Consider the following 15,522-nt stretch of genomic DNA (forward strand, 5'->3'; position numbering starts at 1 on the left):
GAAGAACTTCGGATGGCGGAGAAGCATCTTAAAAAATGCTCAACTTCATTAGTCATTAGGGAAATGCAAATCAAAACAACCCTGAGATTTCACCTTACACCAGTCAGAATGGCTAAGATTAAAAATTCAGGAGACAGCAGGTGTTGGAGAGGATGTGGAGAAAGAGGAACACTCCTCCACTGCTGGTGGGGTTGCAAATTGGTACAACCACTCTGGAAATCAGTCTGGCGGTTCCTCTGAAAACTAGGCACCTCACTTCCAGAAGATCCTGCTATACCACTCCTGGGCATATACCCAGAGGATTCCCCACCATGTAATAAGGATACATGCTCTACTATGTTCATAGCAGCCCTATTTATAATTGCCAGATGCTGGAAAGAACCCAGGTATCCCTCAACAGAAGAGTGGATGCAAAAAATGTGGTATATTTACACAATGGAGTACTATTCAGCCATTAGAAACAATGAATTTATGAAATTCTTAGGCAAATGGATGGAGCTAGAAAACATCATACTAAGTGAGGTAACCCAGACTCAAAAGGTGACTCATGGTATGCACTCACTAATAAGTGAATATTAACCTAGAAAACTGGAATACCCCAAACATAATCCATACATCAAATGAGGTACAAGAAGAAAGGAGGAGTGCCCCCTTTTTCTAGAAAGACTCAGTGAAGAAGTATAGGGCAAAACCAGAATGGGGAAGTGGGAAGGGGTGGGTGGGAGGACAGGGGGAGAAAAGGGGGCTTATGGGACTTTCGGGGAGTGGGGGGCTAGAAAAGGGGAAATCATTTGAAATGTAAATAAAAAATATATCGAATTAAAAAAAAAGAGAAAAGGTCTACTAACTTTTCTCAAACATCAAAAAAAAAAAAAAAAGAAAGAAAGAAAGAAAGAAACTGCCTCACAGTTGGATCTCATGGAGGCACTTCCCCAAATGAAACTCCTTCCTCTGTGATAACACCAGCCTGTGTCAAGTTGACACACAAAACCAGCCAGTACAATACATATATATATATATATATATATACATACACACACACACACACACACATATTACACATTCATACATGCCCCCCACTCTCAATTAAATGAAAAGGGTTAAGCACACATGTGAGGATAGGAATAAAATTTTCCTTGTGAGAAACACTGACAGGTGCTTTGGTTTTGTCATGAAGAGTAAACAACTTGATATAAGTAAAAAAATGTTTTAAATAGCCCTGGCTGTTTGAAATAGATGTTCGGTATTATACTTTCTATATTAAGGGGGCGGAACGGCGTTCACTTTGAAGCCGTTCGTGCGCCCGAGGCTCCTCTGTTACCTTCTCGGTTTTCTCTGGTCTGCTTGCTGCCTTTGGCCTCTCTGCACTCCTCTGGATGTATCGTCTGTAGCCATCCTTCATTTCACTCGCGTACTGCTGGTACTTGAGCTTATATTTGCCTGTTGGCGCTGGCAGATCCTCAGTTATTGTGTCGTGTTCCTAGGGGTAAAACAAAGTACGCTGTCTGTCAGAAAAAAAAATATCTTTTAAAGCGACATAGTATTCTTCTTGTTGACGCTGCCATACTTACCGTTTATCTTACCACTTAGCTCAAAAATGACCACCAGGGCCTGTGTTTCAAACAGAGGGGACATTTAAGATATTAAACTAACATAAATTAAGTAATTAATTAATTAATGGAAAGCAAAACAAAAAACCATTTAGCTGAGCATTGATCAGAGCAGATGGGGTTGGGCAATTGAGCCGTGCTTTCCACTTAGTACTTAACTTGAAATAGACCACCATGGTTGGTGTTCTCAACACAAGGGACATTTAAAACATTTAGCTAATGTGAATAACTAAATAATAAATAAGTGAATAAATAAATAATAAATAATTAAATAAATAAATAAATGCAAAACAAAACAAAGACATTTGGCTAAGCAAGCATTGATCAGAGCAGATAGGATTGAGGTATGGAGGCACACACGTTGAATCCCAACACTCAGGAGACAGAGATGGGTGGGGTCTCTGAAAGTTTGAAGCCAGCTTGGTCTACAAATCAAATTCCAGGACAGCCATGGCTACACACACACATACACACACATACACATGTATAATCTTTATTTTAATTTTATATATTTTATATATTATATACAGTTAATATAACATATAATAAAAAATAAAAAGAATTGATTAGAATGGGTACTTGACCTCAGTAATTCTTTACTCCTTCACTGCTGAAGGTCTACTGCTTAAGTAACTTGAAAGAATTAAGGTCGAGGTTTTTCTTAGATATGTTATGAAGATCTTTTCTTTTCTGACCAAAATGTCCTAGGAATTAGAGATTAACAACTCTAAGGAGTTCGGTTGCCATTTCTAGAATATTACTGTATTTTACCCTCTAGTATTTTGTGGTTCCGTGTCAAATCTCCATGGTAGCAACAGATAACAGAGGCAGTAGATTTAGATAGGCACAGACACTGCAAAAAGAAATACAAATACCAGTCCTGCCCTTGAAGAGTTCTGAGGAGATCAAAGGCAGAGCCAAACTTAGAGTTATAACCATTGTAAAATATAGACTGAGGTAATAGTTTATTATTATTATTATTATTATTGTTGTTATTGATTAAGTTTGAGTATTTACCTATTTCTTAGTATTCTAAAGTCTGAATTACTAAGAAATCAATATTCTGTCACTCAAATAATATGTTATGGTCTCATATTCTTTTTAAGATTTATTTTACGCATATGAGTACACTGTAGCTATCTTCAGACACACCAGAGGGCATTGGATGCCCATTACAGATAGTTGTGAGCCACTGAGTGGTTGCTGAGATTTGAACTCAGGACCTCCGGAAGAGTAGTCAGTGCTCTTTACCGCTGAGCCATCTCTCTGGTCCATGATCTCATATTTTATATATATATTTTTTAATTCCTGGAATCCATACTCAGACACACCTGTAATTTGGCAACTTTACAAGTATTTAAAAATTTCATTTCAGTATTCAAAAACTATAAAGCCATTTCATCAGTACCACTGTTGGAAATTTTTATATGCAATTTGTGTAAACCGAGGACACACTGATTAACTGGCAAAAAAAAAACCCAAACAAACAAACAAAAAAATCATGTAAGCTGAGAACAACTCTAATGACATGTATTGTAACACTGATACATACTGACCACTTCATGGAGATGATGCTGAGGATATGGTCTTTGACACGGCATAACCCAACCCAGAGCAGGCTGTGACCGTGGTGGGTTAAGGCGAACGTGGACTGTACCACGTGGTGCTTGGGAAAAATTATCCTAAAAAGTGAAATGGAGTAAGAGTTAGCACATGCCAATAGGGGCTGCCGCAGTCAAATGTTTACCGTATTAAACAAAGTTAAAGTTACCTCCTCATCGGAGTCAACAAGGCTTCCCAGATCAAGTGGCGGGACCCTAAAAGAAATAATCTATGCATCTCATAAAATTTTAAGTGAGTCTGTAATAACAGAAAAATCATTATCAAATACATTATCTATACAAAGTAACAATTAACTTAATGGTATGTTGGCTGCCACTGCCTAGTTTCTGACAAATGTTCAACAGCTTTTCATATTGGCTATTAAATATAGTCCTTACTAATAAAGAATAATAAAATAAAAATATAATGATAATAAAATTTAAAAAGCATACAGAATTATGATTAAATACATTATATCCATACAAAGGTGAGAATAAGAAGGTGCCTCCGTGAATGAACAAGGCATTTGCTGGGCAGCTCTGTAGTTCAGATCCCCTGAACCCACATAAAGCTGTGTAGGAGGGGCAGGTGCCTGTCATCAGCCCCAGGAGGATGGGAAGCGACCCCCAGAGGCACAAATGCACAGCCCACCATACATATACACACAAGAAAAGGCCGAAGCACACACTAGAACATCTACCATCCTGCAGAGGTGAGCACAGGGCAGGTTAGAAAGATCAGTATCTGAATCCTCTTATAACTGCACGATTCTTCCCAACTCTGTTCCCTTGAGATCAGCTGGCCTTAGACTGTCATTATGGAAATCAGCAAATACTGTGAATCAGGATTTGATTTACTATTTGTTTTGCTGACTTCCGAGACGTAAGCAGTGAAGGGAGCCATATTAATACTGCAAATAAGACTTAAATACACAATGTATGCAGTTGTCAAGTAGTGGGCAGCCCAAGAGAGCAGTCGGCAATATTATTTTAAGCATTCAAAATTGGTTTTCACCAAGAAACCACTCATAATATTTTACAGCAAATAAATCTATCAACCAACATTCACACTGGAACTAACGAATCGCTACAGCCATAGGCTGGTTGTAAATATTTGGGGAAAAACAGGCAACGCGCTCTGTGGGTACAAATAGGCTAAATGAACTCTGTAATAATTTAAATCTTTTATTAGCTGTGTAAATTGCTAGCTAATACAATCTACCTAACAAAACCTTTGGTCAACTTAACATGCACTTAATTTTTATGAGTAACTAAAAATGTAGCAAATAGTACATTTCACATCAACTGTAAAACATATTTTAGCGCACAACTTGGTTCACACCCCTTGCTACGATCTCCCTGTTGTGTGTTCGTCCCCAAGCATAACATTTCACTTAAACATAACTCATGTTTTCTGTCTTCTGAACATGTTTATGTCATGACAGGTATCTATCATGTAGCAACAGATGAAATTATTGGCTCTGCTTGTTTTTAGTCTATAGAAAGCATCAGTGTGGTGTGATTTGGCCCTCTAATCTAAATTATATGAAACATATTTTTAAAGTGTTTTATACTTTTAAAATATTTGAAACTATAACATACCAGACATATTTAAATAAAAAAGAAAACTTTAATAACATAAAAATATATCAATATAAAAATATATAAATATAACTATAATATCAATTACATTCTCATATTCTTCAACATAATAGTTTAAAATACAGATACAGTCACTACTGGATAATTGTTACCATGCCAGTCATAAAGTGAAGGATGTCATACACTTCTCTAATATATGCATTTAGAGTACGTATGCTTATCCTGCTTTATACACGTATCAAAATACCCTACAGAATTCCTTTAGAATACTAAAAATGGCAATTTGCTAGGCCAAACTACACTATATGGATACTTTCTGTAGGCTAAAAATAAGCAGAGTAGATACAGTTTTGTGATGCTATGTATTATTTTAAGGTAAATTTGAGTTTTAAAAAAAACAAAATGAATGTTTGAAAGGAAGAATTCATCTTTTTCAGAAAAATGGGAGAACGAAATTAAATAAAATAAGAATATTATCCATATTCTTACTATCCTATCAGAAGAAGACTTTTAATTCTGCCACAATAAATTCAGACTCTCTCTATGCAGTTTTTTCTGCACTTCATAATCAAAGCTATTATATACATATATATGTAACTATGCATATGTAGGGTTTTTAACTAATCAAGCTTTTATTTTTAATCAGCAATAAATATGTGAAGAAATATAGCTTACATAGGTAGGCAGGAATTTTGGATTGACCATGATCTGGAAGTCCATCCTTGCTTTAATTTCAAAAAGAAAAAGAAAAAAAAGGAAAGAAAAGAAAAGAAAAAAGAAAATACATAAAACAGAATCAGCGTACCTTATACATTAAAAGATAATCATGACTGGATGCAATAAAGAGAATTTTATTTTATTTTCTCAGTAAACTCCATAGAAAATGTGTCTCCCAAACCCTCCTCACTTTGATTAAGACACAGAGAGAATGATAGGTAAGACAGACAATCACCCCCTTCACCGCACTCTGAGCTTGGGAAAGATGTGCCCCCAAACTCTAACCAAGGTGGAACAGGCAGGAAGGGTGGCTGGGTGTCTCCTGTTTGACATATACATGACAGGGAAGCAGTACCTGTGGAATCTCAACAACGTGGTTGTTTAAACAAGACCTGAAAAATAACCCCAGAATCAACTGAGGATGGAGGCCCCGCCCCTACATGAAATCCTATAGGCAATTATTGGCTACAGAGAGAGAGAAAGAGAGATCCCTTTCTCAAGCCCCTAATAAGTTAACCAATCCCAAGTGGTCAGCCCTAAATACATACACATAGGCACACTGAAGGGACTCAGCAGATTGTATTTATATTATATACATATTATATGTGCATGTATATAATTTATATATGCATATGTATCTATTATATGTATACAATACATAATTATATTAATATACTAATATAAAATATAATATATATTACATATTATATGTTGTATGTTATATATTATATATTTATTATAATAATCAAAGAGTCAGAGCGACTTTGGGGCACATGGGAAGTGAGTAAGTAGACAATGATATAAATATAGTACCTATGTATGAAATTCTCAATAAATAAAAGAGTAAAAATCACTATAAAATACCAGAGAAAGAGAAATAGTGTTTTGTTACTCCATGAACTATAATGCAATAGTCTGTTGCGGACTGAGAAGGAGGTTCCTTACCACCCAAATGCCAGATGCCTGTCCTACATAACTAACATAAAAAAATGTAAAATTCGCTCTGTAAATATTTTGATTTGGATTCAAATACAAAAATAGCACGCTGGTGATTGCTATATCATCCTTAGCTCCATGGTTTGAGCCTGCAGCCATTTTGCCTTTCAGGAACCTAAACTGGCGGTGAATAAAGATACCATTTTCGTTGAAACCCTGTTTCAGCCTATATTTTACCATCTTCTCTGCTTTAAACACCTACGGTGCTCCCTTAAGTATTTACCCGTATTTGAATTTTTAATCCTGTAGGAATATGGATCTCACCTGTGAGACTCTGAGCTAAGTCTTCATTTCACTTACAGTTGCGTCTTCAGCACCTAGCATCATACTAAGCAGGCTTTGAGTACAAGATACGTAAAAGTGAGGGATTCTGTCACTGAAACTTCATTTTAAGTAAGCAGTATACAATGTGGAGAAAGTTAAGTTTGGGATCTTTTAAATCTTCCTTTGTATATAACTACACTATATCTTATGTGACTACTAAAACTACTTTTAGAACATTGAATATGTAAAATGCTGATAGGGTAGGTTAACGAAGAGGCAGTTTACAACCATGTCCCAATTAAATGTAAACACACTAGTGTGTAATACAGGCAACATCGTAAGCCAAACGATAATTTCCTCTTCTTTTATATTTTCTTCTTTCTCTTCTATTTTCTGTAAATACGTGGGTGATTTTAAAAAAAAATAACAACAATAAAGCAATACGCTTAAAATTAACAGATTAAGACTAAATTAATCAATTAATTTAATTAATCAATATTAAAATAATGATTATTGTCAACTTTGGGGGTCCCACACTTACAAAAAAAAAGCACCCATCATAAATATTTGTGAGTGTGAACAGTCATAGAAACAGGAGTAGATAAAGGACCCCAGAAGGAATTGAGGGAGTCGTTCTGTAAGAGGAGAGTCCTAGGCTTACTTACTTGCAGGGAATTCTTTCTTCCAGAAAACAGCCGAGTCTGACTCCTAGAGGCGGCCACGCCTTTCACCTCTAAGTCCATTCAAATGTTTGTATTTCTCACGCAGTGTGCTATACTCTAAAAAGATGAAAATAAGTGCAAAATGCTCATTTTTATTATAATTGTAAATAACCCACACAGAGTACTTTTCCATAGAAAGAAGTTTAATGGTTGTGGCTAATAATAAATCATCATTGACCTTATAAGCTAAAACCCCGTTCGAGCACTGCAAATACGTCACGCTGCATGGCAGTCTTCCTAATGTGTGTCCTGTGACTCTCGAGGCCCTGTGACTGTGTATCTTTCATGGCAAAGGAATATTTCAGGTGGGGCTAAGTTAAAAATTTGAGATGGGAAAGTTAATCTGTTAGGCTCATTAGATTCACACGGGTCATTAGAAGCGGGAGGAGGCAGGAGGATCTGGTTAAGTCAGAGAAGGTGGGAAGATGGGTTCCCAAGTCCCAGAGAAACACAGATGCTATGCAGCTGCCACTGAAGAGGGGAAAGACAGTGAGCAGTTTCCAGGATGACCAAGAGCAGCAGTGAGCAGTTTCCAGGATGCCCAAGAGCAGCAGTGAGCAGTTTCCAGGATGCCCAAGAGCAGCAATGAGCAGTTTCCAGGATGCCCAAGAGGCTTGCGTTATTTAAAGCCATTCAGTCTATGCTACGGTAAGAGTCCGCCCGTCTTCTCTGTGCCAGGAACTTACTCTTCTTAGCACTTGGTTCTCAAGCCACTATGGATTTTGATACTGTCGGGGTAGACTAGTGACAATATTTCTCTTTTTTATATTTTTTTATTTTTATTATATTCAACACAATATATCTTTTATACCAATCATAAAAATGATGGGCATGTTATGAAATGAACATTAAAGTCTTTTTGTTTGTTTTTTGTTTTTGTTTTTGTTTTTAGTAGAGCTAAAAATCTCGGCTCTTATTGTGATACAAACCAAAATAAGAACAAATTTTAGACATTGGAGTTCATTGTTCTAAGGCTGTACTAGGATTTTACCTCCATAGTAGGTAAGCTAAGTGTTGACAGTTCTGCTGTGCCAAGAAATGAATTGTAGGCACAATTATTTGGATATAGATTTTCTGCTATGGTCAAAGCTATTTGACTTGAGTGATTGTCATCATTCTCAGCCCACAGGGAACAGGTTACATTCATATAAGAAATGGTGTGTGTATTAAGATGGTCTATCCCATGGTAGTACATGCCTTTCATACCAGTACTCTGAAGGCCAAGGCAGGCAAATCCCTGAGTTCAAGGCCAGCCTGATCTACAGAGTGAGTTCCAGGACAGCCAAGGCCACACAGAGAAACCCTGTCTCGCAATAAAACAAACAAACAAACATTCTACCAACAGTATAATTAGTAATTTGTATAAAAAGTAATAATATGTAATTATTACTATTATTATAAAACACTGCTTGTTAAGGCAAGTAATTCTATCTGTCCTCAAAATTTTACATGGTTTTATTTTGACTTCTAGAATGTTAAGCATACACACAGGTTCTGTCTTCAAAGGAAGGAATGCTATACCTGTTTTCTGCCTAGGAGCATGGAGCTGGCCTGAAAGTGCTACCAAGCCAAACCCTGATGACCTTCGTGCTATCTGACTAGAGACTTCTCTGGCACTGGACGCTCCTCCAGACCCTTATTGTAAGTTTGTTTTTCTCGGTCAGCCTATAGCACCTATCTTCATGAACTCTACAAAGAGCTTCAGCACACCCACGTCTGACCAGTATTTAGCTTGCATTATATCTCAAGATTTATGTGTGCTTTGTTGTGTGTGTGAGGCTGATTTAATCATCACAGAAAATTTTTCAGCAAATTGTGTTGAGCTTCAACATGCCTAAACTTAAGCACTCAGGGTCAGCCACCGGAAGTTGAAGCCAGCCACCGGAAGTTGGAGCCAGCCACCGGAAGTTGGAGCCAGCCACCGGAAGTTGGAGCCAACACTGGCTGCTGAGTCAGCCCCTTTTGCCTCTGGATGCAGGTCACTCTAATGAGGCTGGTCACCATAAAGGTTGCAGAGACTCCTCCTCCCCACACTCAAAGTTCATTCCCACTTTCTTTTCTTATATTATGCTGGGTGTTGGGGTTTTTTTGTTTGTTTGTTTTTTTAAAAAAAAAAAAAAAGGATGGCAGTGTCAGCTTCAGTTAGATAAACTTTTATCAAAATTCTGACTTTTGCTGAGTTCCCATAACTGAAGCTGAAGAAAATAAAATTGACCTCTCTGAGCCAATGTTTATAATGTATAAAATGAATACTAATGCCTTCCTCATCCTGGTGGAATGAGGTAGCATTTCATAGATGGCAACCATCAGTAGTAGTTCATGCCCAATGTAATTAACCCCAATCCCCTTGTACCTCATCTCTTTTACCCTTCCTACACCGCCCCAGATCTTTCTCCTCTAAGAATCCTTCATTTCAGCCAAGAGTCCCATTCTAATAGTAAATTTAAGAATATTTACTAAGCTAAAATAAACATATCCTGAAAATAGCATATATCATCAAATTTGAAAATAATCCAAATGATATTTCATGTGGTTCCCTTTTCAGCGTCCTTTAAAAAAAAAAAAAAAAAAAAAAAAGCAAAATTTTTTATGTTCTAAGCCTAAGGTCCATTATTTGGTCACATCACAAAAGACACATTTGTAAGGTAGGCTTGCAGTGCAGCGGTATGGCACTTGCCTAACACATCCAAGAACACTTTACTGTATTTGCCACGATGAGTACCAACTGGCAGGCTGAGGTGATTTGAATAGAACTGTCTCCACAGGCTCATATATTTGAATGTTTGGTCCCCAGGTGGTGGGCTGTTCTGGAAGGACTAGGAGGTGTGGCCTTGTCGGAAGAAGCCTGCCGCTGAGGGGACCAAAAGGGGGCCTTGAGAGTTCAAAAGCTCACATCAGGCCCAGCCTGCCGTAAGATCTCAGAAACTGTTCCAGTACCATGCCTGCCAGCCCACCGCCATGCCCCCTAGCAATACGGTCCTGAACACACCCTCTGAAACGGCAAGCGAGCCTCAGTTACATGCCTTCTTTTATAAGTTGCATTAGTCATGGCGACTCTTCACCGTAATAGAACAATAACTAATGCACAAGCCAAAGCTAAGATGGAGACACCGTTACATTATCAGACTCCAAACTTCATACCTTACTATTGTTGCCATTCCAAATAACTGTACGACATTTTAAATCACTAGATTTAAAAGATTAATAGGATCAGCAAATATGAACTCCAGAATAGCCTGCTTCTGCCTATTCTGGTGTTTCTCCAGTGTAATTAACTCTCTGCATTTCTAATGTACTATCCCAACTACAAACTCTGGTATTTAATGCCTTCCCTGTAATATAAATTCTTGATAAATACTTATCTAGTCAATAGACAAATCGATGCATCATAAATGTCCATATGCATTTGGAATAAACCCCTTAGATTCGTTCCTCTGCATCTATGACAATCACAATGCCAACATACAAGTCTTTCCGGAAACAATCGGGTAAGGTGTTTGCAGCTCTAAGTAGCACCAAATAGTCCTCAGTAAAACTGTGAGCTGATAAAAATGGTGGCTCCTGGTGATGCTCACTTTATATCTCTGGGCTTAGCAGAAAGCCTAGAAGATAAGAGAATTCAGTCAATTACTTAGATAAGCATTAACTCAGAACCACACACCATAAAAGAGATTCATTCTGATGCAAATAAGAACATTGAGGGGGAAGAGCTACTGGGAGAGCACCCTGAAGTCTGCAGGGTTAGGACTGGCCACCAGCACTGCAGTCCGAGAATCTATTGATTTGGACAGGGCTTGCTTCAAAAGCTAAGATCCACTAAGCTTATGATTTTTGTACTGAGCAAGCTGAGCCCCAGAAAAGTGAATTTCACTTTGCTTAACTGTGTGCCGATGATTGAAGAGTCTTTATATATTATTTTTTATTCGATATATTCTTTATTTACATTTCAAATGATTTCCCCTTTCCTGGATCCCTCTCCCCCATAAGCCCTCTTCCCTCCCCCTGTTCCCCAATCAACCCCTTCCTGCTTCCCTGTCCTGGTAATTATCACTATTAGCAGAAGATATGATAGTATACTTAAGTGGCCCTGAAAACTCCACCAGAGAACTCCTATAGCTGATAAACAACTTCAGCAAGAGTGGCTGGATATAAAATTAGCTCAAGCAAATCAGGAGGGAAATGACACCCTTTATAATAGCCACAAGCAATATAAAGTATCTTGGTGTGATTCTAGCCAAGCAAGTGGAAAGATCTGCATGACAGGAACTTCAAGTCTTTGAAGAAAGGAACCAAAGAAGACTTGAGAAGATGGAAAAATCTTCCATGCTCTTGGATTGGCAGGATTAATATAATAAAAATGGCCATCTTGCCAAAAGCAGTATACAGATTCAATGCAATCCCCATCAAAATCCCAACTCAATTCTTCATAGGGTTAGAAAGAGCAATTCTCAAATTCATCTGGATTGAAGAGTCTTAACTCAAACACAGGCTCTAGATCTCTTTCCAATCGTCCACCCTTGCTGGCACAGAAAGCAGAAGCCTCAGGAAGCAATTTGCTGTGAGGACTAAGGAACTCCTAAAACCTAAGTTTGGTGATTCAAGAATAGACTCTTTACCCAAATGGCTGGGAGCAACAATGTATTGGATTGAATGCCCAGGACTGTACTTGTGCTAAAGTACAGAACTTGGACAAGAGAGTGAGGGCTGGCAAGATCAGCAAAAACTCTTGCTAGCAGGTAGTTACTACCATTGACTAATGTCTTTGTTGCCATTAACCACTGAGTCGCAACCACTTCATCCCCTGTTTCTTAACAAAGACCATTTCCAACTCCAGCTGTGATTGTTTCTCTCCTGGTAAGTGTATCCTGCTCTTTTAATTTGTTGATGCAAAGTCAGAACATACCTGAAAGGAAAGGATGAAAGGATCTGATCCAGCTCATAAACAAGGAAGCTTTTAGTAAATACAGTTCAGTAGTGAGGGGCAGGGACCAAGTCCACCTTGAATCCGTGGTGACAACAGACCTAAGGTCTGAAACTAAACACAAAGTGGTTCCAATTCAACTTTACAGCACCTGGAGTGCTCCAAAAGGAATCCCCTATTCCCTTCCACCATTCAGGGCCACAGTAGGGAGCAAGGCAAGCTGACTTGACCTAACAGAGTTAGCTCCACACAACCCAAACTGGAAAAAGAAAGACTGGGAGAGGTACAAACCACGGTGATTCCGCCAAAACCCAAGGTGATTCCGCCAAGAACTTCCTTCTGAGAGCTTCCCCTGGCAAGCTTAGGAGCAGTTCCCAGAAAACACAACAGTCTAGACCAGTGTCTCCGGTTGCTAGGCAACTGGCGCTGGTTCACTGGGCTTCCTCACCCTCGCCAACTTTTCCCAGTAATAAAAGGGACTTCAACTCCGCCTCTGGGCCCTAATCTGTGCTCCCATCCTTCCACTCCTCGGGCTGCCTTTACTTCCTATGCTCTGGACAAACACCCCTGCACCAGCGGGCAAACTCACCGGGAGTCCAAAGGCTTTCTGTTTCCCACCCCCTATGCAGCCTCCCAGATCCAAAAGCTCACCTCTGAGTTGTGATAAACCCTGGCCCGGAGTAAAGGAGGGGACTCAGGCACAGCAAGTTTCTCCTGCACCAGGAGAGCAACAAAACCCGGCAAGGATCACGTTGGATCATTCATTTAGTGGAATTCCTTAACCAATGATGTCAGATCATTGCAAATATTATGAGCCTGAAAATAGCAAAATGTTTGCTAACTGCAATATCTTTTGAAAACCAACTTTCTAAACAGGCACATTATTCACAGTTTTAGAAAAAAAATTTCAAAAATATTTTGAAGGTATCAAAACTGTGAACTCAAGGTTGGGGATACAGCTCAAGTGCCTGGCATGGTTGAAGAAGGGAATGGATCCCTGACACTTCAAATAACTAGTCTGATGGTTAATCCCAGTACTCAGAAGGTAGAGGCAGGAGGATTCAAAGTCTAAGATCATCCTCAGCTATGCAATGAGTTGAAAAACAACAGCCTAAGTTACATGAGTCCTTGTCACAAAAGAAAAAAAAAAAAAAAAAAAAAAAAAAAAACATAAATTTTACTAGGATCTGTCTGCCTTGCTCTCCTGCAATGCTGAGGTTACAGGTAAACATGCCCATCGTGCCTGGAATTTTATGTGTGTGTTGGGGATTCACACTGTGGCCCTCAAGCTTGTAGAATCTCACCGCCCCCTGAACCACCTCCAGGCACTAAAATCTTTCAAGTTTATGTTTTACTTTCAACACTTATTTGCATATCCAATCTTCCGTGTATTCAGGATATGCTGAGCACAGGCAATCTGCTAATATACCAGAGGTTAGACGTAGGGTATATAAGTCATCAACCAAGGAGTACACATGGCTCCAGTTGCATATGTAGCAGAGGATTACCTTGTCAGGCATCAATGGGAAGAAAGGTCTTTGGTCTTATGAAGGTTTGATAGATGTCCCAGCACAGAGGAATCAAGGGCAGGGAAGTGGGAGTGGGGTGGATGGAGGAACACCCTCATAGGAGTAGGGGGAGGGGGAGGGGATAGGAGGATTGGAGGATTCTGGGAGGGGGGGAACAGGGTAAGGGGATAACACTTGAAATGTAAATAAATTTAAATAAATAAATATATAATTTTTTTTTTTTGGTTTTTTTTGGATTTTGGTTTTTTTGAGACAGGGTTTCTCTGTATAGTCCTGGCTGTCCTGGAACTCACTCTGTAGACCAGGCTGGCCTCGAACTCTGGCTGCCTCTGCCTCCCAGAGTGCTGGGATTACAGGCATGCACCACCACGCCCAGCTAATAATTTTTTTAAACAAGTAAGGTATATAAGCCTCACAGACAGAATCAAAATGTTTATTAGGCCATACAAATAAGAAACAATTTCCAAAGTTAAGAAGGTTAAAACACATACAGTATAATATTAGCATGCAGGCTTGTTTCTTTAGTTAACAAACTTTTATTGGAGGCTTAAAGTGCCTGTTTTAGATTTAGAGAAAATCAGTAAAGAAAGGAAAACCGCCGTTGATGTGAAGGGCACAATCTGGTGGGCAGGTGCTACAGAAAAGGCCTTATAATTGTAATTAGCAATTGATTCGATGAAGAAAACTACGTGCCTTCAGGTAGGAACAGAAAGATCAGGAAAGATTTAAGAGTGTATGCTACAAAGTTAGCAACAACGTGCACAAAGAGGCTAAGCCAGGGGTGGCCTGGATGGATACCACTGAGGAACGTGCTTGCCAACCTGATAGACACCGCTGAATGAAGAAGATGGGACCAGGATACCAGCCACAGTTGGATTATATAATGAAGAGACGTGTAGATATGTACACAAGTAAGGGCATGTACCTTTATGTCTGGCTGGATATGTAAGAACGCACCTATCTATATTAATACTGGATTATGGAGTGCAAGAAACTCAGCTTGCCTATGTGTTCAACACCACTGCAGTACACGTAGCAAGGCCCCATCAGCAGATAATAAATCACCAATATGTCTGCCCTAACTTCCTAGCAATTCTGTTAGGAAGCTTGAATTTGTTATTGTTGGTTGTGTTCACTTGTTTCCTTGTTTGTTTTTGTTTTGTAACTTAATTTCTGCTTTCTGCTGAAAAGTGGTAACAGGTTTCCTCAAAATAAGTTTTAGATTGCTTTGGTTGTACAGCAAATTGTCTAAGAAAGAACACTCAGTAAGTGTGAATGTGTTTGCTTGAATTGAATGGCACTATAAATAACCTAAATATTAAATTAAACAACCTGAAAATTAAAGATATTCACCTATAAATACTGGAAAATAACATTAGATGTTACAGGAAACTTCTAATTTATTTGTGATTAACTGACAGATTTAGAGCAAATGAAGCTGATTTACACTTTATTTTCAGTAAATCCAGCAAACAACAAACTCTGTGCATAGTCCTTGTCTTTAGAATACAAACGATCTGGAATCTGCTAGTCAACATATAATGCATAGATTCTAAATTG

General features: G+C 38.6%; 1 protein-coding gene across 5 annotated transcripts in view; it reads right to left on the reverse strand.

Annotated features, from left to right (window-relative positions):
- Nucleotides 1-7,554, reverse strand: part of Caps2 (calcyphosine 2) — a 48,121-nt gene extending 40,567 nt beyond the window's left edge. For 2 of the 5 annotated variants that reach the window (XM_052165557.1, XM_052165558.1), the window contains exons 1-5: nucleotides 7,456-7,533; nucleotides 5,489-5,538; nucleotides 3,382-3,427; nucleotides 3,167-3,292; nucleotides 1,322-1,480 (exon numbers count right to left, since the gene is read on the reverse strand). In XM_052165557.1, the coding sequence (XP_052021517.1) occupies nucleotides 1,322-1,480; nucleotides 3,167-3,292; nucleotides 3,382-3,427; nucleotides 5,489-5,538; nucleotides 7,456-7,533 (459 nt within the window). Of the gene's footprint in view, nucleotides 1-1,321; nucleotides 1,481-3,166; nucleotides 3,293-3,381; nucleotides 3,442-5,488; nucleotides 5,539-7,455 lie in introns of those variants that run through there. The other 3 variants (XM_052165562.1, XM_052165560.1, XM_052165561.1) reach the window with 3 other exon arrangements.
- Nucleotides 7,555-15,522: the final 7,968 nt, after the last annotated feature.

This window comes from Apodemus sylvaticus, chromosome 20, assembly GCF_947179515.1.
Source record: "Apodemus sylvaticus chromosome 20, mApoSyl1.1, whole genome shotgun sequence".
NCBI classification, from domain to species: Eukaryota; Metazoa; Chordata; class Mammalia; order Rodentia; family Muridae; genus Apodemus; species Apodemus sylvaticus.